Below are 24,917 nucleotides of genomic sequence, written 5' to 3'. Positions count from 1 at the left end.
GCGCTTAGCAGTGACGTCTGTATTCCAAATAAACAAGCAGGCATTTAAACTGTAAGCTGTCAAACGAAGAAGCACCCACATAAGCTGTGGTAAATCTTATTTATTTACGTAAACTGTTGCTGTTTTTATTGTTTTTTTTATTTCTTTATTTTATAAAACTTGCAACATGTCTACGCGCATGTGATTTGGAAGGAACGTCGAAGTCAAAATGAAGAACTATGTTTTATTTGGTTATTTGCTTGTTAGCTATTAGCTTCTTAGCTGACGTGAAGTAGATTTCATATTTTATTGTTGTCGTTTAAATCGACATTTTAATAAAACAATTCTTCGTTTATTATATGTTTACACGATTACTTATAATCTAACAAAACACAAAGTAAGGTCAGTGTCCTGTACAGCTGACCTTTACCATTGAGTATTTATGAATTATTCACAGTGTTCCGTACAGTGTTAGGGTTTGTACCGATTACAGTACATTTACACCGTTCCACAGATTGACCTGCATTATAGTTCAATATTAATGACAAAGCCTTCATGATGCTTTACAGTTTAACAAAATGTATACTTTTAATTAATTACGGTTATCCCTTGCCTAATCACAGTTGTTTGAGCACATAAAATGATCAAGTCTACAATTATAAATAATAACGCAATGGCAAACTCTAGATTCAGTATTAGTGCCTTTATTAATGCAATTAAATGGCTGTCATTATATTTTAATACATTTTCAAGGACTGTAAATGGATGTCCCTAACCAATACAATTTGCTCTTGTTTATTTTTTACATAGACCCCTGAGCACAAAATGTTCAGACCCAAAATTGCACCAATATTTTAAGAAATAAAAATAACAAGTTATGGAATATATACATAAATAATAATATATAAATATGTATAATATCTATTTTATGGAAAAATGTTTAACACCCAGACATGTGTTACTTTAATTTTTACATGTGTCATGTGAATTGTCTCTGGTTATCTGGCCTTCTTCCACCTCCTAAAACATGGCATTAGCTGTAATTAGTTAATGGGTGAGTCTGTGGTGCCCTGTAAAGGACTGACACCCTGTCCAGGGCGTATTCCTGCCCTGGAAGCAGTGTTTCTGGATAGACTCCAGACCCACCACAATGCTGATCAGAATGACAAAGTTACTATTAGCCTCTAACAAACACATATATTTTCTCAGAATTAAACTTTGTACTTTAGGGTGTTGGATAGAAAGTTGGCATTATTATTATTTTAAAAAGACTTGACATAAGTCTGTTGTACAAAATTTTTTTTATGCTGCAATATTTTGTCATCAGAAAATCATGAATCATTGCAAGCAAATAATCTCTCTGTAAAATGGTTTGCCAACAGAATGACAAAATTGGTCAGGTTGTTATCCCAATATCAGAAAGGAAAACATATTTGTAAAGTTTTTGCTGAATTCCATTAGTGCAATGTTAGTAAATTTTACAGATTACTGGTGTGCTTCAGTAACATTGTATTGATAACTAATAATAAAGTTTTTATTATGTATACTTTAGCTCTGCCGAACTGACGAGCCAGGCAATGCTGAGAGATGCAGTATGTCTCTAAAAGAAACACCAATGGTGTTATCAGTAAAGGAGGCTCCTCCTTAATCTACAATAGAGGTGCGGGACCAGAGCAGAATTTTATTGAAACTCTTCCTACTGAGATGAGCGTTAAGATATTCAGCGAGCTGGATGTCAAGAGCCTGTGCCACGCTTCACTTACCTGCAAGCACTGGAATGCGATCATTGAGACCGATGAGCACCTGTGGAGGAGCCACTGTCTGAGTGTGCTTAACATCTGTCGCAGGGAGGTGGACGGGGACAGACAAAATGGACTGTCCTGGAAGGTTGGTCACCTGCAATGTACATTTTGTGCACTGAGATTCCATTCACTGAAATCCTTTGTATCCTTTTTTTTTAATGCATTTTCTTCCCATTTTCCTCCCGATTTAGCGCACTCATTTTTGTCTTCCGCTGCTACCAGAGATACCAGATTGCATCCAAGGAGAGCACGTCGCTGTACACGCCTCTTCCGAGATGTGCACAGCCCTCCTCTTCTCGCCCCAGCTTTCTACACAGGTGTCTCTTCCGCCAATCAGGGTCCTTACACAACGTATGAAGGCCCACCCACCCATCCTGCAGATATGGTGGCCAATTAGTATCTGCTGCAGGCACTGCCAATTATGCCAGCTAGATGGCACCCAGCCGACCGGAGGCAACACCGAGTTTCGAACCGAGGAGTTCAGAAACTCGGTGCTGGTGTGCAAGCAAAATATCCTGCTGCGCCACCTGGGCGCAATCCTTTGTAACCTAAGTACATATTTATTGGCCAGCTAAACACAGAGGATGCTTATTAGCTTTAGCTAGGTCCAAGGTAATCCTGCCTTGTGTCTAGTGTTTCTCAGTGGTATAAAACAGTTTAAGTCCATCATATTGTTTCAAATATTACAAAACCCATTTTTTTTCTGGAAAGATGGGACATTTTTCAAGATGCATAAAACATGAATCTGTGATTTTTTACAAATTATTTTAAACCTTTATCTCTCCAAAATACAATAAATGACTTCCAACGTTTTTACTAAACCATTTACTGTATTTTAAAAATATAACAAAACAAATTTAGAAGTTGACGCCTGCAACTCTCAAAAACATTGGCATGTTAACTAATTTCTGCACTTTTGCAAGTGAAATTTTTGCCCATTCTTGCTTGATATGAGATTTCAGCTGCTCAGCAGTATATTGTCTGATTCATCCTGTGTTAAGAAATGTTCTTTTGAAATTTTTCAGAAATTAGGTTTGTATTATGTTTTTTTAGTTTAAAATAGCTCATAATTATGTACTACTTTGAGCTGCTCAACAAAGCATTTAAATACATATTAGTTTAAGTATAAGTAGCATGTAAGCCAAGTAAGAATACCATTTACTTATTATACAAACTGTTAAGTTCCCAATGTATTAAACATCTGGGCCCAAGCAGTGTTTCCACACATCCAGTTGTAGATTTCCAGGATATGAATGGACTGAATAACCATGTTACTGGACTAAAATGCATCTGATTTGAATCTGATTTCTTCATGTCAGAGATGTGGCATATTATATCTCGGTTATTAAGTATGTTGTTTATGTACACACATAATTAACACATAAATCATCAGGTCACTGTAGAAATCTGTTTGTAATCTGTACAGCACATTCTGATTGTTTGTGAGTTTGTATTTGTCCACTTTTCTCACAGGTGACTTTGGTGCGGAATTACCAGAAAGGCTGTGTGAAAAAAAGATGGTTAAAGGGAAGGTACAGCAATATCCGCTCTGCTGACGAACTGCCCTCAAACAACATGTGTCCTCTGGATGTGGAGACCTGGGGTGAGATATTAGAGGCAGAACTGGAGAGATAAAGTTGTAAAGACTGATCATAAATTTTGACTGAAACACTGTCCACCATCCATGCTGCAAATGAACTGTATAACATTTAAAGCACTAGGGTTTTTTTTTATTTGTAATTATGTATTTGTTAGATTTTTTTAAAGTGAGTTTTGATCAGTGTTGAATTCATTGGCATTGGGATGTCAAAGAAGTGTGCCGATAATCATTTAGGTTTAGTAAAAAGTTTTATCCATAAACTGTTTTTTACATGGAGCAGTGGGTAGCGCTGTTGCTTCACAGTATGAAGGGCCTGGTTTCTATTTCTCAGTTGGGTGGCTGGGTTCCTGGCTGTGTGGAGTTTGCATGTTCTCCCTGTGTCTGCATGAGTTTTCTACAGGAGCTCCAGTTTCCAAAGACATGCAGTTAAGCCAATTGAAGATACTACAAATTGCCCTAAATATGTGTGTGTGTGTCTGCCCTGTAATAGACTGGTGACCTGTTCAGGGTTGCCCAGTGAATCGGACCCACTGTGACTGACCAAGATAAAGTGGAAGAACAGACAATGAATGAATAAATGAATGTTTTTTTATTTATATGCCATTTTTAGCTGAAGTATTTATATAATTATTACAAATGCTTGAATGATTAAATAGCTTTTATTTTTATTTTTTTATATAATTAATGTAATATAATTTGTAAGCTATGTTGTGTATTAACATTTTTCTGTAAACTATACTTATCTTCTCTGATTTTGTCACTTTAAATAACAAACTTTTGCTTTTGATACATGTGGTTTTTGTCAGTTAAAAAACAATTGAAAAACAGTTTAAATACAGTGGGTTCAGAAAGCATCCAGACACTTTTCAGTTAATTTGTGTTGTGCATTTGATTTTGATTGAATATCCCTTTTACCCTCAATTCACACTTATTCACCCATTATGATGTAGTGAAAACATGTTTATAACTTTCTCTACCTTTATATACACATTTTACCTTCCAACATTCAAGTAATTGGAAAAAGGAAAATTTTGAAAAATGAACAACAAACAGTAAAGTGATTAGTCCCGTCATTTGGCACTTTGTAGAGCCATCTTTTGCTTTAATTAATAGTAGACGTGGGAAAATGAAATAAAAAACTACACTCTCCACCCTGCCTGCAAACTCATTTACACCTCTCTATGACACTCTCCATTACTTTATAAGTAACAAAACGTGTCTTACGATACATTTGGGCGGCACAGTGGGTAGCACTGTCACCTCACAGCAAGAATGTCCTGGGTTCGACTCCCAAGTGGAGCAGTCCGGGTCCTATCTGTGTGGAGTTTGCATGTTCTCCTCGTTTCTGCATGGGTTTCCTCCAGGAGCTCTGGTTTCCTCCCACAGTCCAAAGACATGCAAGTGAGGTGAATTGGAGATACAAAATTGTCTGTGACTGTGTTTGACATTAAAGACTTGAACTGATTAATCTTGTGTAACTAGTAATAACGTCATGAATGTAACCAAATGGTCTAAAACATGACGGTAAAATCCTAATAAGTACATTATATATATTACATATATATAATGTAATAATACATTTGGTTTTGATTTTTTATCCTGTTTTTTTTTAAAGATATTTTCACCTCATATTTATTTATTAGGATTTTATCATCATGTTTTACACACTTTGGTTACATTCATATCAGAAACAGTTACTCGTTACGCAAGATTCATCAGTTCACAAGTTTAACATCAAACACAGTCATGGACAATTTTGTATCTCCAATTCACCTCACTTGCATGTCTTTGGACTGTGGGAGGAAACCGGAGCCCCCAGAGGAAACCCACGCAGACACGGGGAGAACATGCAAACTCCACACAGAATGGACACGGACCGCCCCCACCTTCTTGCTGTGAGGCGACAGTGCTACCCACTGAGCCACCGTGCTGCCACCTTATTTATAACTGTAAGAACAGTTCATTATGAGCAGGTGCTCGTCTGATCAGGTCTTACAGTCAACTTTTTTATTACGTTCTTGCACTTGGTTGTTGTGTAACGTCTTCAACGCCTAAACAAACCACTCGCACGGTCGCACCTCTTTTGTAGAGGAACACGCGCACTGGATTATGGGATACCCAGCTCAACGAGATGGCTAAGTAGGCAGCATAACAAATAAAAAAATCTGTAATTTAGATGAGATGATTTTATTATTATGCACTGTTGTTTTTTAGACTCGTGTTGTTATTTTAAAATAACATTATTATTACTATGTGGTAAATAAATAACTGGTACTATAAAGCCGTTACCTTTCCCCACTCTGCTTACGTCACCGCATCTCTGAGCACTGCTTCCTGGGAGCATTCAGCTAGGTTGCCAGTCCCGCTGATTTACCACTTTTTTGAAAATCAGTATTAAAATGAGCTTTTTGATCATTTATTTGTTATTACAGTGTTATTATAGTATTTTAGCTGGTTATATACGCTTTATGGTCAGATTATGAGGACACATGCCTTCAAGCTTGTTGGACATAGTGTTATAAAATCATTGTGTTCTGGATTTGATTTTGAATAAATATAACTGAAGGAGTAAAACATGTTTTTTTAGTTATTTTTCTTAATTTTTTTTATTAAAAATTAAAATGAAGTAAAGTATTCTTGGGCACATTTATACAAGTTTTGCACATCTAGATTTGGGCAGTAAATTCCATTCTTCATGTCAAATCTTCTTAAGCTCTGTAAGATTTGATGGTGAGCGAGAATTTCAGATCATTTCACAAATGTGCAATAGGGTTTAAGTCAGGGTTTTGGCTGTGCCACTTTCAAGACTTGCCCTGTGGCCATTTATGTGTTGTTTTTGCTATATGATTTGGGTCACTGTCATGTTGAAAGGGGAACTTTTGCCCCAGTCTGAATTTACATGTGCTCATAATTAAGTTTTCTCTAAGGACATTTATGTGTGGCCAAAATTATCTGTCATTCGAGTCATATCAGTCTCCCTGTCTTTGTCACTGCCACGGCATGATGCTGCCCCCAGGTGCAATACCTAATTTGTTATCAGACATTGGGTGTGTTCGAAATCTGTCTTACTGCCTACAAAGACAGCTGCCTAAGTAGAGAGGATTTTAATAAGTCATTTAAGCAATAGAACACGAGAACACATAGAATACTGTACTGTACTACTGACACCTCAAGTGTCAGTAGTACAGTACCTCAAGTACAGTTTTTACAAAATAAAGAAAGGAAATAAATCAAAGAAGCCCTGAATTTCATATTGAATATGCTTTAATACTGACAATACCTTCCGCCAAAAAGTAGTTCCACAACGAATGAGTTGCTGCTATGCAACGGTAAAAATTATCTACCCTGCCTTAACACAGTAGGCTAAAAAAGGCATATAGTTTAACACTACAAAAAAATGCTAGTTTGGAAGAAAAATAATAAGCGAATATGAATAAGTGAAGATGAAAGGAAAAGGAGAAAAAGCTAAAAATTAAATTAATTAAGAATTAAAAGATAGAATTTAGTTATTTATTAGAGTTATTGCGTTATTTGTATATGTTAATCTGCACACTTCCGTTCATTGTACAGTTAGAAAAAAAGGCTGCTCTGTAGGATGTGCATCGGCATCAAACAGGCTCGCTTCACTGGTGGCCACTGAACTGTGTCTTCTGGGTCATGTTCTGCACTGAGGACTGCACTCCACCATTTTCTGTCAGCTAGTGTGGGTCTTCAATAGCTTTTTAACGAGCCCAAAACAACCGGCGGCTTGTGTGCATGAGGCTTGTTGTTACTGGCAACGTGTCAGCGGAGTAATACAGTTGTGGTGTGAAAAGGCCGTTAGTTTCACAGTTACACAGTTAGCTTCACACCATTCAAACCAATGGGATGAGGTGGCACAATGCGCTAGCACTTTTAAAGTGATCCTTGGCTTAATTTTTACCTCCCTGAACGAACACCTCTAACGAGAAATGTATTATTATTATTATTATTATTATTATTATTATTATGTAATTGTGTTATAGTTATTAATACCAAAAGTTTATAGCATCTAAACGTTACACGAAATGTTGCAAAACACAAAACCAGTAAACATTTTTTTCCCATGGGAAAAACTGTTATTGATGACAAATCACAGTTATACAGTATATTGTTCATGGTAACTTGTAACAGAAAATTATTCAACAGCCTCATAAAGAATTCATAATTTCAGTTTTTAAAAGTGTTTATAATACTATGTGGGATGTTGTTTACGCTTATCTGGCAACCCGTTTCCCCATCCATTTAATAGCTAAAAGCGCAGAGACAGAGGAGCGGTGTTTTAATCGGTTCTATCAAATCATGGCTGATGTTCCTGCTTTAATTAATATCTCTGTATCGTTGAAGATCCAGCCGAATGATGGACCAGTGTTTTTTAAAGCAGATGGGACGCGGTTCGGACAGACCAGGACTATAAAATTACTAACAGGATCTAAATATAAAATCGAGGTGCAGGTGAAACCGAGCAACGCAGAACCATCGTGAGTAGAACCACCCTGTTTTATATACAGTAACATCATTTATCCTTACAGTCTATCATTTATCAGTACAGTCTAATTTCACATTTGGCTTTAATTCTGAAGCAATATACACCTGCAAAAAGGAAAAAAAACGGTTCACATGTATTATCAGTTAAATGTGTGTATGAGTGCACTGTATAGGCGTTGTCCTTAATTCAGCTCTGTTAACCTTAAGATCCTTCACAAATAAAACCACAAATAATCATTTTACCATTTTATATCATTTATTTACACACTCAGGCCTAATAGCTCGGGTAGCTTTTAAAAAAGGCTGGACGATAGGATATTACTAGCACTGATATACTGTATCTGACATTACAATATGTACTAGCAATATCATATTACATTAGCAGTAATAATAGTAATTAAAAAGATGATGATACACATGGTGTTTAAATGTACTGTGATTTCTTCTAATTTGCTGATAAGATTTTATGATATATGAATTTTGAGGGGCCTTTAATTTTGAAATAGATGCACTTAATTTTCACTTAAATAGTTAAACCATTACTTAACCCCTTTAATATTCCTAAATAATAATTACTGGAATATATTGTCATAAATGGATTTTATTTTTTCTAATTTCATGAGATTCGTTTTTTTTTTTTTAAAGTTTTGTGTGTTACTCTGCTAAAAAAATTATTCACATGAAATTTACCACACTTTATCCTGGTCAGGGTTGCAGTGGGTCTGGTTTCCCCAGAATCGGAGAACGCAATCCAGTAACAAACCAATCCATGCTGATTAATCACTGAGCCACAGCCACCCTCCTCCCCCGACCAAGATATGGACAAACATGTCTGTATGTGGCTGCCCGGCCGACAGATAGCACCCCTGGGAATTTAAACCCCGCTGCACCATTCAAGCACCCCTGTTATAAATATTAGTGTTATTTTCTAAATTAGGTAAATTTATGTTTTTATGTTTTATAGTCATAAAAATAACAATTTATACAAATATACAGTATAACTTTGCTGAAAATTTATGAATAAACTTAAAACATAATACATAAGATTATCTAATTATTGATTAAAGGAATAGATTTAGTAGATGTTTATATTATACCATCATTTTTAGAAGGGTTATTTGCATAGAGCATGACTCCCTGCCCCATACTGGGACAACATACCCCCAAATAGATTAATGTCCAATTTGTGCAGCGAAAGTAATTAAATGTAAATAACACAACTACAAAAACATTTAGATATGTAAATGACAAAGCTGTATAATAAAAGAAAAGTGAGTACTGGTAGAAAAGTTTTAATAGAATTTATAACATGGAATAGACAGATCATTGTGGCTTGCTGTAATTATTTAAAAAAGTGATGCTCATTTTAAATGAACTGAACAGACCTGCTCTATATGATTTCCAAATATATTGTGATAAAGAATGGTAATTCATTAATTAATTTCTTTGTTTATATATTTTATTGTCAACAACTGCTTATCACACCTGACCAGAAATATGGTGAAAAGCCTATTTTAGAATCACTCAGCATAAGGTAGTAATACACCCCTTATTTTACACCTATGGACAAATTATCCCACTGGCACGTTTATGTGAGTAATATGATTAATAAAAATTCATAAATGGCCCTGTCCTGGGTGTATTGCCGCCTTGAATCCATTGTTTCTGCATAAGTCTCTGGTCCACCGTGACTCTTGTCAGGAATGAATCAATATTATATTATTACTTTAACCAGACTAAAAGTACATCTTTAAAAAGCAGATGGTTGCCCAATATTGGCTATATTGATTTAACTTTTCAGCACCATGGGAATTGGTGGAAAGGATTTTGATCTGGAGCTGCAGTCCAATGATGATGAAACAGCTGTTTATCATGGGTTTTATGACACAGAGGGTGTACCACACACCAAAAGCGGAGACAGGCAACCTGTACAAGTTTCCATACAGGTAAGCTGCCATTTACTGCAGTATTAAGACCTATAATTAGCTTTTTTTTATCAATAAAATGTAAACTTTTAGTTGCTATACCAGCACGTTTAGGTAGTTTTTATTTGTAAGTATGAATTCTCTATTAGAGAAGGTTTCAAATAAATGTAATTTACCTCATAAATCCGAGTGAGAGGTTACCAAACAAACCTTTTACCATTTTACCCTTTTTAGAAGAAAAAACGTTTTAAGAAAACTGGGCAACTAGGGTTCTTACTCAGCATTGAAGATCCCACCCCTTTTAGGTCCGGTCTTTTCCCACACATCCGACTAGTGGCCAATTTTGTCTGCCACAGGCACTTGCCTATATAAATATTGACCTGAGTATTTGTAATGGGCTCCCTTTAATGGCGATGTTATCGACAAATAGCCTAGCACACATTTAGATTTGCAGGATCTACATCTTATAGTTAATGTTTATATGAATAAATACATTTAGGGGTAATCTTAATTAAAGTAGGCTTGTTGCAAAAAGTAAATGCTCTTAAATTTTATAGGTTTTAACATATGATGCTAATGATGAAAAGCATGTACATGGAATGTTAATGGGAACATAGGATGCTAATGATGCTCAAGTTTGTCATGTTCTCATGTCATGCATCAGCTTTTTCCAGGTAGTTTGGTTTCCTACAGGCTGCACTAAATTGACAATCATTATGTGATTCAAAATGATTTTAGGCTACTTTTTGATGTGTTAAGGCCCACGTTTAAAATTGAATAGCTTATTTTGACAATAAAATTTGTTATATCAAAATTCCTACTTACCATCTCAAGATATCGAAAGTGCCTTCTCCAAAGTCAAAGTGCCTTTTATCAATGTCAGAACAGCCCATTTCAATGTCTCCATGTTCTGATGTCAAATTTTATTTTTCCAATGTTGAAATGCCTACTTTTAGTAACAAGATGTCTGCAGTATTTCTGCATTGACTCTCTACAACTCAAAAGTTAAACAACCTTAGACCGCCATTTTCAGACAAACCAGAGATTTAGTACCCAGAAGTGCGTTCAAGCTGTGTTTAAACTTGCCCAAACACACCCAAACTTACTTACTCACTAACTCAAATTCCTTACTTAATGACTGAACTGACTTTACAAATGGACTTTTCATAAAGCATAAAAAATCATATTGCTTAATTTAAAAATTGTGGTTTTCAGGTGTGAAAGTAATAGCAAAGAAAAGAATCATATCAAACATAACCTACATTTTGTCTCATCAGTTCAAGGAAGCGGGTGTCTTTGAGACAGTGTGGCAGGTAAAATACTACAACTACTACAAGCGTGAGCACTGTCAGTTCGGCAACAAATTCAGCTGCATCGACTACGAGGTGAAGCCCAACGAAACACGAAGTCTCATGTGGATCAACAAGGAGGTCTTCCAGTGAAATGCAACCTCTTAAGCAATAACTGATCCAAGCGCAGCAGCAGCAGCAGTACTTTATCAATGTGGACAGTAACCATCACCGGGCAGTTTATGTACTGGATAATAAAATATGCTTGCAAAAAGGCTAACATGGCTAGTAATGCATAAAAGACAGTGGACATCTATTACTATACTTAGTTTGTAATATGTGATCTGTCTCCCACTGATTACATTGTTAGCCATGAAAGCTTTTTTGGATTGTTTGAATTGATTTTAGGAAAAGAGAAGAAAGTCTACAATCAATGAGATCAATGCTGCACATTTTTCTTATTGACTGGATTTTTGAGTAATTTATTGTGCAAGTTCTGTTTTTATACATATCGGTTTACATGATTTATTGTATTGAAATGTATGTTTTTTTCATCTATGATGCATGTACTGTGTTAACACATTAAAATAGTGAGTGTAGGCCCACTTTCATTAGATACATTATTAGTGAAACTATCTTGAATTATAGGTGAAACTGGGTATATTATATCCATACTATATCCATACTGGATTTTTTTAAACATGTATTATATAAAGTTATTACTGCAGAAGCTTGTGCTATTACTTAGCCATCTGAGAAAAACAAAACAAAAAACAACCATAAAATAAATAAAATAAAACACTCATTTCTGGTGGTCTGTTATTTGCTAATATCATAATGTCTCTAGTACAGATCCAGTCAAAATTCAATAGGTGTAATTCTTTGTAACCAGTCTACACAGACATGATTGGCTATGCTTTTCGGAAGCCCTGCAATGGATTGGCAGTGACAATTTCATTTGAAATGAAACCATTACAACAGTTTATAATTAGTATAATGATATTTGGTGGAATAAAACATAGAAGTTAATAAATAAAATGACAATGAGTCTGCCATTTGCATATCATTCAGGTCTGGGTAAGCCAAACGTATACAAATCCTCTAATCTGGTAGTACAGAATCCTGTTGTGATGTTTATTTTCCTTGCCTCATCAATTGCACAATAATTCCTGATACTGGAAAATGTTGACTATTATTTGTCACTAAGTAATCAGGAGACCCCAGTTGCTAAGTTGTCCCTGCAGTGGATACCACATCAAAAAAGATAAATACAGATAAATAAAAGTAAATATGAAGAGCAGCTTTACTAGGGATTGTGATTGTTTTATTGAGTAAAATAATTTTTTTTTTATATATTATTCTCAGAACAACAAATAGGCAATATAAATGGATTACTTTATCAAGCAACTACTGATTATTGATATACTGTACATTGTGATGCTGTCATGGGTACATATTCATTTATCTGTACTTTTACTAACACTGCCTTAATCAAGGCATATTATTTCTTCAGAATTTTGCTGTACTCTGTTTCTGCCCGCAATGACAGCTATTTATATGTAAATGATGTGGGTATTTATTGTGCACAATAATATTATAACAGTTTTCCAGTTCTATTTATGTTGTTGCTTTATTACTTTTTATGTTTTCTACCTGTTTACGTTGCGATGAACCTTACTGAGCTTTGTTAGTGCACTGCACCTGTTTCCAAAATGCCTCTGGCTTATCCAGATTTTGTTTGCATACTAGCCTGAGTCCCGACCACTAACAAACCATCGGCCACTTCTATTGTTTCACTTCAGATGTGATGAGGTTGCAGGTGCATTTTTCTTCTGACAGCAGAATAGTGCAATAACGTTCTTGTGTCATCGTAACCTTTCAGCGGGTCATTTTCTTTATGTTTTTTTATTTGTCCATTCAATCAAACTATGGTTAAGTTGTTTTAATGAACTGAGAATTACTTAAATACTTCATTTATTTGTTCATTATCTTTTTTTACCACCGCTTTATCATATTCAGAGTCACGATGGGTCCAATTCACTGGGCGAAAGGTAGGAAACGCCCTGGACAGGTCGCTAGTCCGTCACAGGGCAAATACACACACACTTATACCTAGGGCAATTTTATATCCCCAGTTAACCTGACTGCATGGCTTTGGACAGTGGCAGGAAACCGGAGCACCCGTAGGAAATCCAGCCAGACACTGAGGGAACATATAAACTCCACACAGGAAAAAAACGGTTCTGTTCAGGCTTCTTTGAACCTTGGTGTTTTTTAGAGAACCGGCCCGCGTTTCCACCCGTTTTTGGGAGTCAAGCATGCGTCATCAACAGTGGGCATAGAGTAAAGAGTAGTAACAAGGTGTGTAATATGTATAAAGAGTGTAAATAACCTGCAAGCATTTGTGCTTTTGTTACAGATGTTTGTTTATATGCAAAAGCATTGATCAGCTATTGGTGATAAGACGTAGAAGGCGACTAAAGTGTTCCACAACACGAACATCTATTTGTGTAAAATAAACATCAAATCCACTTGGTGCCTGACTGACCTGACTGCATGTCTTTGGACTTGTGGGAGGAAACTGGAGCACCAGGAGGAAACCCACACAAACACAGGGAAAACATAACAAACTTCTGACAAAAAGGACCCTGGTGCCCAGCTGGGGAACAAAACCCAGACCTTTCTTGCTGTGAAGGCCCAGCCCAGCGCTACCCACTGCGCCAATGTGCCACCCAATTTTTTTTCATTCCTATCTGTCTGTCTGTCTGTCTGTCTGTCTGTCTGTCTATCTATCTATCTATCTATCTATCTATCTATCTATCTATCTATCTATCTATCTATCTATCCGTCCATCCAATGTACTATACTAACGTACAAAATAGTATAATAGTATACTTCTGATAAATATAGTAGCTATATCAATCCAGTAATGGCTTGCGTATAATGTCCACACACTATTTAGTACGGTAGTATGCGGACGTAGTCAGCGAGATGAAGACAGAAGTACCCGGATGAACTGTAGTGACGCCCCTCCCCCTCCTCAGCTGTGCAGTGTGTGCTATAGTGATGGGCTGTTCGACTCTTTTTTAAATGAATCGTATCAATTGACCCAGCTCACCATAGTGAGTCGACACTTTCGGCTTCTAACGGATCCTTCAGTAGCATTGCCTCAGATGTAGCAACATTTTTTTATTCAAACATTATTTTTGGTAATTTCAGAATTTAGACACTCTAGACATTATTTTCCAACAATGTCACTGATTTTACACTTATTGTTGCAACTCTTTTGTCTTCTGTTTTTTTTTAACAGTTGCCTTGAAACACAGTGGCAGGGGCCCTCGGGATCTATTTGGCGTCTTTAAACGAACACTTCAAATCGAGTCACTTAAAAGAACCATATGTACTGACTCTTTTACAAACGACACATCACTAGTGTGTGTGCTGTAGCTGAAGCCGCTCCGCCTGTTTCCGCGCTGCGGACCTACAAACCTGCTGCAGTGAGCCCTTTACCCGCCGGTACACAACGAGAACTGGCTCTGCGACGACAAAACATTGGGTTTCACCTGAATTTACAGTTCTGCGACGTATTCGGTGACACTGCGTTTGGGAAGACGAAGACAGACCGACTGACAGGATGGTGAGTAGAACATAGCGGAGGCAGTGGCTGGTTGCTACAGTGTAGTTAGCATAACCGACTAAATGTTAGCATACAAGCTTCACAGCCATCAGCAATAAGATAAAGATAACATATAATGACCACCAGCTCTTAAATGATTTTTGTTTGTAAACAAGACAATTTTGAAGAACTAATGTTGTTTTTTTGGCGTGTCGTGATATGAGAAAACAGACCAATGGATTTTGGCCCACGTTCTGACGGGTAGGCTAAAATGAGCTGGTTAATATGGTATTTATGTTCACTATATGCCACACAACCGGTCAAATAACAGCCATTAAACTTGTTTTAGGGTAAAACTGGTCAGTCTGTAAGGTTGGCATTTTTTGAAAAGACTAGAAAGGGCGAAAAACATGGTGTAATCGGTAGGAAACCAGTAAACTGCCACATTAGTGGCGCTTCATTCACTGTAATGATGTGCTGTCAAGCTAAAGTAAATTAAAATGTGCAATTGGGTGAGTGACAGGAGATGCTTTTAACCCTTTTAAATTGATCATTTTCCTAATAATTAAATGGCATGTTTCTCTTCATCCTCTGATCCACCATTTATCTTTACTCATTTGCAAGGTAGCAATGTAAAATTATTTTTTTGTGTGTGTGTGTTCTTGTATTTCTGGTCAGATGGTGTTACCTTTCAACCATATGCAATTAAATGCCAGCGTTTACATAGCAGGACATTAAAAGTACACAGGTCAATATTTAATAGTTTTTACTATTGCAAATAAGTCAATGAAAAACACAAAGCAGGGCTAGCTTGTTTACATATTTCTTGCTAGTGGCATTATAAATGTGTTAGAAATGTTTTCATCGTGGAGTCAGCGTAGTGTTGTCTCATTATTGACGTTTATTATTAAATGTACTGGTTGAACAAACCAGAACATGAAATGCTGGTAAGACATTTCCCTGCTGATTCAGACCATTAGTTAAGTTGTGCTCACTGACAAGTAATTGCAAAACCCTTCAGAGATGGCCATCAGAGGAGACTTTGTCTGTACTGCGCATAAATAAAAGCATGGTATCTGCTGCTGTAGTCAACACTGTAACCAATAAAACCAAGATGTCACCCTATGTCTTTACGATTATACTTATGAAGTATTTAATGTGTTATTATAAGGAACCTAATAGTTCAGCATTATGTTTGTGCAAAAAGGTTCAATAATCTATGTTAAGATAATGATGACACCAGCAGGTATTTAACAGTGATTTTATTTAGTTGGTCTTTTATTATATGCTTTAAGATTTAAACATTTGGTTGCTCATATTACTGTAGTTAGTCCATCTTGAATCGAAAAATAAGCTCAAATAAGCTATTATAAGGTATTATAAGAACTGGATATAGTTTAAATTTTTAAGGACTTGTGATGTAAAATTATGTTTTTTTTCTTTCTAGAAAGTGTCTATTTTATTTGGATATTAAATAAATAAACGGATCTGTTTTTGTCCAAATGCCTTTAGAAAATGGAGCCTTTGTAAAAATTTACCTTTGATTTTAGTGGTGGTTACTATTGCTCTGTACACTTGTAACCTCATAACTAAATCTCTATTTATGGTGCTTTTATTCTGAGTGATCTCATGGAGGGCCCTCACTGTGCAACCTACTGTTAAAAATTTTCACACCAGAATGTTCTGGAAGAGGCTTGTCTATATTGGATTGTGCCTACTGAAATAGGCCAGGAAGATATTTTTTTGTGCCCTTGGGCTTCATAGCCTAGTTAAAGCCTCATTATTTTCCCAGTCTACAATTAAGATAATTTATATAGGTGAGACAAGCTATGAACAGCATACAGATTTTTGGGTGGCCAAGACTTACTGATGTCGGAGGACATGAAGGGTCCATGGCTTACCAGATCAGGGCTGTTTTGACAGCATATTAGCTGGGTGGTTTAAATGTTTTGACCCATTGGTGTGTGTGAGTGTGTGTGTGTTTGCACTAAACAACAATTAATTAAGCATGATGGCTGATCGTGGTAGATGTTCTGTTATTAGATAGATTAATCGCAGTAAATGTGTAAACAGTATTTCATAAGACACTTTTTATATGGTTATACTTCTGGCATTAAAATGTTAATCCAGCAATTTTCTTCAGTTATATTGCCATTTGTGGTTGAGAGCTTACGGTTTACAGAATGTACAGATGAAAGGCAGCCAGTCCTATGTTTTCTCATTATTTTTAATAGCTTTGTGTCTTTATGCTTTTTCTATTTACCCCTTATTTGTAGAACTAAGTACATTAAAATATGGGACAGTGCAGATTTCAGTACATTTAGGTGGTGCATTACTCTGATACAACTGTGGTCAAGTTTGTGGACCCAGTGACCAGTCGTGTTGTCATACAGTTAGGCACCTTTCATATTATGAGTGTTTTGCACTTTGTTCACCGTAAATCTGGGTGCATTTTAAAGCTTACTGCAGTCTTAAAATCTTTTACATAATACATGACAAAATTGCCATTTTTGGCTGGGCCACTAAGCGGCAAGCTTGAAAACAATTTACCATATGTATTGACCGTTTTGGTTTATAAATAAATGCTCTGCAGTGTCGTCATTTGGAGATGGAGATAAAAACGTAGTAAAAGAATAATGTGGGTTTATAAAACTTTATTGTTTCATTAATTTAAGGGCAAATTAAAACATATTAAAGAGCTCCAAAGCCACAAGAAGTGGTATCAGGATGAGAAAACTTGCTATCTAAAATGCAAACTTAGACTCCACATTTTACAGTTTACTAGTCGCTGTGCTGTGTTGTTCTCAGGATGCCATGGTTCTCATTTAAAGTGGAACACAACAGTTAGGCTTTTGTAAAACTGTAAGAATCAGTTTCTCTCTGCCACATCTGTACTTTCCTTCTGTCTATGTCATATAAACACTTTATCTCATTGGCATTAACGAGATTTTTTTAGGACGTGTGTGTGTCTTTAAGAGAGACGCTCTGTTCACAGTATCGATTATAAGTGATTCAGGAGTCGATTCATTTCAAGCGCAGCGTAAGTTTCTTTTCTCATTAATCTCTCCGTGTTTACTGTTATAATAAATGTTGCGGTTTTAAATAAACACCAACTACTACAGAACATTTTGTGTGACTCGCTTACCTTAAAAAGCTCAGGCTTAATTATACTGAGTATTACCACAGAGCGGGAGCCGACTCAGAGTCGTTCTGTCTGTGGAGCTAAACGTTTTCTGTCAGTCAGAGCAGATGATCCTGAACTAACCAATTTAGTAATTGATGAACTTTTGTCTATGCTTGACTCTGTGAAGTAACGGGGGGCAAGTTCGCGGTTGGCACACGAAGGGGGGCACATGTCCAAAAAGGTTGAAAACCCCTGCCTTAGAAAACAGTGGCACAGCCAGTGTATAAGCAGTTCTGCCGCGCTTCATGTGAATGCAGCCTTAAGCATAATTTCCACCTACGATGTGCATCCACACATGGTTAACACCTGTAAACTCCTCTGTTGTATTTATTGCACATTTTTTTCCAGGGCTCAACAAGTCCTTGAACTCTCTAGCCTTTTTGAAGTTGAAGACCAACTTGTTCCTCTCTGCCTTATCAAGCGTTTTCCTAAAAAGAAATATTGCTTGTCCATTCATAAACAAACAGTGCTGACTGAAGTAATACTTGACCTTGTTAAAATCACTGTTGGTGAATAGCACATGCTAGATTGTTTGTGTATCTGTGAATACGCTGAATGGCCAAAAGTATTTGGACACATGACCATTAGGTTGTTGGTCATCCCATTTCAAAAACAAATGGTATTAAAAGACTGACCACTATGAGATCTTTTCAACTATAACGGCTACTTTTTTGAGAGGGCTTTTCATGTCTGTGGAAAATTGTGCTCATTTAGCTAAAAGAGCATATGTATGACTGTGCACTAATGTTGGTCAAGAAAGTGTCAATTGATGTTTCACTTCATTCCAAAGTTGTTCAGTGGGGCTGAGGTCAGGGCTCTGTGCAGGCCACTGGAGGTTCTTTGAACCAAAGTTTTCTTTATGTTTATAGACCTTGCTTTGTGCACAGGGGTGCGGTCATGCTGGAACAGGAATGGGCTTTCCCTAAACTGCTGCTGAAAATTGAAAGCAAATATTTCCTTTTATTTAATCCATTTATTCATGGCTGAAACACATGAATTCTGGAATTAGAAGGAGTGTCAGTATAGTATATTGCCAGTCAAACTAATTGGAGGGCAACATTTGGACATTTGACAGATGCTTTTATACATTTCAAATCAAACAATCATTACAATCCCCGCAACTGCGGTTAAGGGTGTTGCTTAAGGGTCCTAAGGGTCCTGTTAGGTCGTTGTAAGACTTGAACCTTCAGTCCTTTTTATTTCGTCTTCCTGTGCTAGAGACCCCGATTGTGTCCGAGGAGGGTATATTTGCCAGAAACTTTCTCCCATTGATTGGTGTGCTTTCCATCGACCTCTTCTTATTTGCCCATACTTTGTCTGCTTTGCATGTGAGGTCAGTTTTGTGCATGAAGGCTCACACACTGATCTCCCCATTCCTCCACTTCTGTACAAGCTACTAAGCAGGGTCCTTACACAGCATCAAAGACCCCGCCCCCTCTTATGTTCAGAATCCCAGTGCTGGTGTTTTGCCCCGCAACCTGGGTGTTCCCCAATTTTTTTTTAACCGATAATCGTCATTAGTCAACGAAAACCGCTTACATTTGTTACATCTGTCTTCTGTCATTTATAATTTAAAAAATGTAAGTGTTAAAAAGGTTTCCTTGTTCTGATTACAATGGTAGCTCTTTCTCGAAATGAGTTTGCACACTTAGCTGGCGCTACGCACAGAGGATGCACAGGTGAGTTTCAGATCAACAGTCTAAACTAGGGATGTCCCGATCACGTTTTTTTGTTCCCGATCATTAATTTTGATCCCGATCCGATACAGAATCTCATACCGATACTTGTTGTTTCTAGATATTGTCTAGATACGAACTAGATAATACTGTTTACACAGTGCACACTTCAAGTACATTACAGTTATTCAAATTAATCCAATGTATATGTTTAACAGCTGAATAGCTCTGCAGTGCTGTAGGGGGAAAAATGCCTGCAGCCAAGCTATTGCTTAATGTTCTTTTATTTGTACAAAATAAAAGTAAACAAACTTAGTGCAGCATTGTAGTAGTAAAACTGGAACACTCAAAATGTTGTGACAATGGTTTGATGGACGTTTCTACGCGAAGTGAGTGTGTTTTGACCCTTTGGGGCTTCCATAGTGCATGGAATAGCATGCTTGGCTAACGCGATGACTTTAGCTGTCCGCTATTCGGTACCGTAACAGAAGAAGTTAATAAAGTGTTATGCTCCTGACAATTTGTGAATATACCGTGTATTAATTTTTTTATTAAGCAAGTGCATCACTACGACGCTCGGTTACATAACTAAGCCAATCCGAGTGCTTGATACTGAGATGTCGTTCAGTCTTGTAACACGTAAACTCGTAAAAGCTGTATGTTATGGTCCCTGAAGTTTTCATACTCGGATTAAAAGTTATTGTTTTGTAAACCGGAGTGATCCTTGACTCACACACCATATAAATAGTAAAATTCGCTCACATTGCAGACATTACACTTCACTGTTGGACTTGTTTCACTTTCCAATTTGAAGTATTTCCACGCAGCGGACATGCTGACGTAAAACTAAAGATCGGGATTAGGATCGGCTTTAGTAAAGCCGATACCGATCAGTTAAAAAATGCCTTGATCAGCCCCTATTCCGATCTTTGAGATCGGATCGGGACATCCCTAGTCTAAACTCTTACTAGCTCCTTTCTCAGTTCAAGTCAAACTTTAGCTTCTAAATTACTAAATCTGAACCAGCAAAGTAAATATGATGAGTGCTATTTGGAGTCACTTGGCTTTCATTTTCGACTGATTTACAACCTTTGCAGATGCCAGATAATTTTCACTGACTGCAGTAGATTCTTACAGACCTAACAAACTAATGCTTGTACTCTGTTTTTTTAAATACTACCTTTCCATGTAAAACATCTTTACTGTAAAACTATTTACTTTCATTGTGAATATGTAATGTATAAAACATAAGCAGTTTAGAGCAGGTTTAATGGAATAGGATTTGAGCTACAGCCACAAACCAGTACATCAGCAGAGTCGCGGCCATACACATACAGGTAGTCACATATCAAGTATAACCACACCTTTATTATGACACAATCACATATTTAAGGTGCTGCTGTCTCAAGTCTTTTCAGTTTTTTTTTAAAATAATGTTGAGTCATTACACCAATTGTATTCTTTAGTTTGTTTGTCTTTTTAAAAGGGATTAAAAAGCAGTGGGAGTGGTTTAATAACTGAAACTGTCAATTACGTATTTGGTAAACACAATAAATTGATGGATTGTAGATCAGCTACAGCCAAGTATTTGTTAAAACAAAATCTTATAAGCACATGCTGCATGAGCTAAACACGGGTAAGCATTATGTGCCATGTGAACATTTTAGTTCAGTTACTGTCTTTTTTTCAGAGTTTCCCCCAGCAGTTTTATGGTTTGTGATAAGAGCATTTAATGGATGTGTTTTTAGGTTGATTTATTAATTATTAACGTGTGCATTTATTTTTTTATACAAGCACAATATTTTTTATAATATGAATCATATATTTTAAACTGTCACTCCATCATTATTTGTGTTATTTTTGATGTCTTAATTGTGGGTACATAAGTCAATTGAGATGCACATCATCAGCATCAACAGCTCTATAGGCTGTGACATTGGTATTAGAGGGTCCATGATACATGAAATGTCTTGAGTTCTTCCAAATTAAAATAAAGCATCAGTAAATTGGTGTGCATATAAATCTTAACCGCTCCACTCATGCTTTAAAATATTATTAGAAATTATAGTATCATCCAGTATCGTCCATTTAGTGGTTTACCAACACTGAGTGTGAAAAGCAAAGCTTCTGCATTCCATCTTTAATGGTGTGCTTTACTGTAAATCAGCAGCATTGATGTTAGGATATCGGTATTGGATCAACATTATCAACTACTTTTAACCAGAATAGTATGTTCAATTAGTGCTGTCATTTGAAAAGGTCATTTAAATTAATCTCAAACAGTCGATGCTACATTTGAAATGAGAGTGAAACTAGTGTGAGGGTTTGGACAGCTGATTTGAGGTCAAGAAAAGGTCACGAAAAAATGATGTTCTAATCCAAAAAGAAAAAAACAACATTTTATGCATTTATATTAATTTGCATTAATTAATAATGCTAATTTATAATTGTCATCGCAAAATCAGACAAATAGCTTTGTCACACCTTCCCTGTACTCTGATATCCGTTGTACTTTTTCTGGCTTCATGTAATTTTTTGCTTCTACATACCTTAGTTCTGTCAACTTACTTTTCTTTTTCTCATTACTTTCTTCTTTTTCTCATTTCTGTGTCCCGGTGTTAAGTGGTCTGGGTTTTTTTTCTTGTGGAGTGCACTGCATTTCTCATGCATTGTGAAATGCACTCCTGTATGCACACACACCTACACCCAGCCATGCACACTTCTGTTGCCTAGAAGGGGGTTTGAAGTCACAAGCCCACTATCCCCATTCATTAAAACATATTTTTACAAATATATATTTTTCATATATTCTTACAAAGTTGGCTGTCTCTATACTGTTTTTTATTTAGTTTTAGAACTTTATTTAAAACGATTTTTGGCTTAGAATGATCTAATACTGACATTTTTACATTAACCCTACTAATATACTGCAGGCACATCATTTAGGGTATGCGGATGCTTTGCTTTTAACACTGTGTTGGTAAACCATCTAATGGGCCCTAAATATTAGCATTTTATTACAGAGTTGTTACAGTGTTTTTGCTGAAGCTTTAGTTTAGGGGGTAGAACTTAAAAATAAACAGGGTTGTCCTATATATTTTAGCAATATCATGTACAATACCAATTAGTAGCATTTAAATGTTACAGCCTGTTGCTGTATTGTTGCTGATCATGTCCTTTTTTTATGCTCTATTTAGCCATCTTGCGGCCTCAAGCGTAATAATGAGTTGAGACAGTGGTAGCTCAGTGGTTAAGGTACAAGACTGCTTTAAGCCCCATCACCACCAAGTTGTCATTCTTGGGCCCCTAAGCAAAGCCCTTAACCCTCAGTTGCCTGCACTCTAATTAACAACAGCTGTAAGTTTGCTAAATGCCATAAATGAATAATTTGCCATGTAATAAAGCACAAGTCATGACAGTAATCTTAGTATTTCAGTGGCCTATCCAGCATCTTTTGAATAAGATAGAAGCTGAAATTTGCAGCATGAATGTGGAATCCTTGCCACAAACACGGAGGCTCTTTTAACAGCAGTTGACAACATCGTTTAAACTAGGTGTTCTGAATACAGTAACTAATGACTGATAATAATTATAGACACATTATTTAAAGCTAAGTAATGACAAAAAAAAGACAATTTTTACTGGAAATTTGCTAAATTTTTTTGTGTGCAATTTCTTTTAGAAGTGTTTGTGTGTAATTTTTCATCTGTCACAGGTTACATTCTCATTGGATGGATTGTGCATGACTGGGCTGCACTTTTTATTGTCTGGCATAAGTTAACCATATTTTATTTATCTTATTAAATGCCTCTTTTAAGATTTAAATACTGTTTTTTTGGACCGAAAGTGTATTGTAAGGTAGCTTGTTGTACCATGTAGGCTAAACATTTAACCAGAGATTGGTTCACATTAACTTAAGCAGTGCCTGTCACCAGTACTTTGTTTAGTGCATACAAATTCTGTTGTTGCATCCTGTATCTTCTCATGTCCACTTTTAACCTTTGCCTTTATAAAAAGCCCTTGCCAAATCTAATTAACCAGTTAGCTAAGCCACATTAGTCATGGTAGAGGGGTTTCCTCTTGTGATCACTTTAATGGCTGCCCTCTTTTGCATGTAGAAATCTTTAGAGATGAGTAGTTCCCTCATAGGAGATGTTTCAGGTTTCTATACAAAACTAGAATGTGCTTTCATGCTTAAAGATTTTATGGTGTCATTACTCAGTTTGTGCTAGCAATAAAATAATCTACAGATTTATGTAATGTATTCTGTTTTCTGTCCTCTTTTAGGGAAATGAAGCAAGTTACCCCTTGGAGATGTGCTCACACTGTAAGTATCTGAACCTCAGGTATTACAGCACCAAATCTGAAATTAAATAAAATTAAGTGTTTCTTACTCACTTTTATTTCATTGCAGACAGTATGAACCCCATATAATTCATGTTGCCATTCCTTTTCACAACACTTAAAAGATGTTTTGTTTTGTCACTTTACCAGGTGATGAAGTGTTTCAGGTGTTATTTTGTCCTATTCTTTCTGCTCCTTAAGGTGTGTAGTGGTACAAGGCTGTCATTGTCACAGTTTAGGTTTCAAAATTGTTCACACATTTTCTATTGGTGACAAGTCTTCTTTTTCATTGTAATGTATGCAGCATGTGCTTTTGCATGGACATCCCTGAAAAATGTTGTCTTGAAGGCAGCACATGTTGCTTTAAAATCTTAATGTACTTTTCTGCATTAGTGCTGCCTTTACAGAAGTGTAAATGATCTTTACCAAGGGCACTGACACAACCTTATACCAAGACCCTGGCTTTCAGACTTGTTGCTAATAACATTCTGGATAGTCTTTTTTGTCTCTGGTCTCCTGACATGGAGCACATGGTGTCCATTTCTTTCAAAAAAGATTTGGAAAACTAATTTGGCTGATCACAGTATACATTTCCACTGTGTGATGGTCCATCCCAGAAGCCCCAGAGCCCAGATATGGTTGACATAAGGCTTCTTATTTGAACAGTAAAGTCTTGAGTGGCAATTGTTAATGTAACGTACAAAAAGTAATTCCTTGCCCATTTGGTTATATCAACTGTTGATGAATGACTGTCCTTGATGCAGTGTCGACTGTGGGATTAGGTGTTCAGCTTAGGCATGCGCCCTTGCCTTTTACGCACTGAAATTCCTCCAAATTCTTTGAATTGTTTAATAATATTATCCACTGTAAAGGGAGAAATATGCCAGTTCCTTCCAATCTATCTGTTTTTAAACATTTCAATAATTTTCTACACATTTGTTGACAAACTGGAGATCTTCTGCCCATCTTTTCTCATCAAAGACTCAGCCTTTAATA

The 24,917-nt window shown here is 36.4% G+C and overlaps 3 protein-coding genes across 3 annotated transcripts in view; all 3 read left to right on the top strand.

Moving 5' to 3' along the window:
• Positions 1-17: 17 nt before the first annotated feature.
• On the top strand, positions 18-4,532 carry LOC134329352 (F-box only protein 48). The gene is made up of 3 exons (XM_063010587.1): positions 18-89; positions 1,532-1,866; positions 3,255-4,532. The coding sequence occupies exons 2-3, from the start codon at positions 1,567-1,569 to the stop codon at positions 3,414-3,416; spliced, it is 462 nt and encodes a 153-aa protein (XP_062866657.1). The 5' UTR covers positions 18-89; positions 1,532-1,566; the 3' UTR covers positions 3,417-4,532.
• A 2,793-nt stretch (positions 4,533-7,325) lies between these two features.
• Positions 7,326-12,665, top strand: cnrip1a (cannabinoid receptor interacting protein 1a). Its single transcript, XM_063010585.1, has 4 exons — positions 7,326-7,333; positions 7,652-7,880; positions 9,689-9,833; positions 11,090-12,665. Exons 2-4 carry the CDS (start codon positions 7,702-7,704, stop codon positions 11,252-11,254), a joined length of 489 nt encoding a protein of 162 aa, XP_062866655.1. The 5' UTR covers positions 7,326-7,333; positions 7,652-7,701; the 3' UTR covers positions 11,255-12,665.
• Positions 12,666-14,550: 1,885 nt separating this feature from the next.
• Positions 14,551-24,917, top strand: part of ppp3r1b (protein phosphatase 3 (formerly 2B), regulatory s1ubunit B, alpha isoform, b) — a 31,589-nt gene continuing 21,222 nt past the window's right edge. Inside the window, exons 1-2 of the mRNA XM_063010506.1 lie at positions 14,551-14,738; positions 23,865-23,904. Coding sequence (XP_062866576.1) covers positions 14,736-14,738; positions 23,865-23,904 — 43 coding nt within the window. The 5' untranslated portion in view covers positions 14,551-14,735. The remainder of the gene's footprint in view (positions 14,739-23,864; positions 23,905-24,917) is intronic.

This window comes from Trichomycterus rosablanca, chromosome 15 (genome assembly GCF_030014385.1).
Source record: "Trichomycterus rosablanca isolate fTriRos1 chromosome 15, fTriRos1.hap1, whole genome shotgun sequence".
In the NCBI taxonomy this organism is placed as follows: Eukaryota; Metazoa; Chordata; class Actinopteri; order Siluriformes; family Trichomycteridae; genus Trichomycterus; species Trichomycterus rosablanca.
This window is presented reverse-complemented; position numbering and strand designations above follow the sequence as displayed.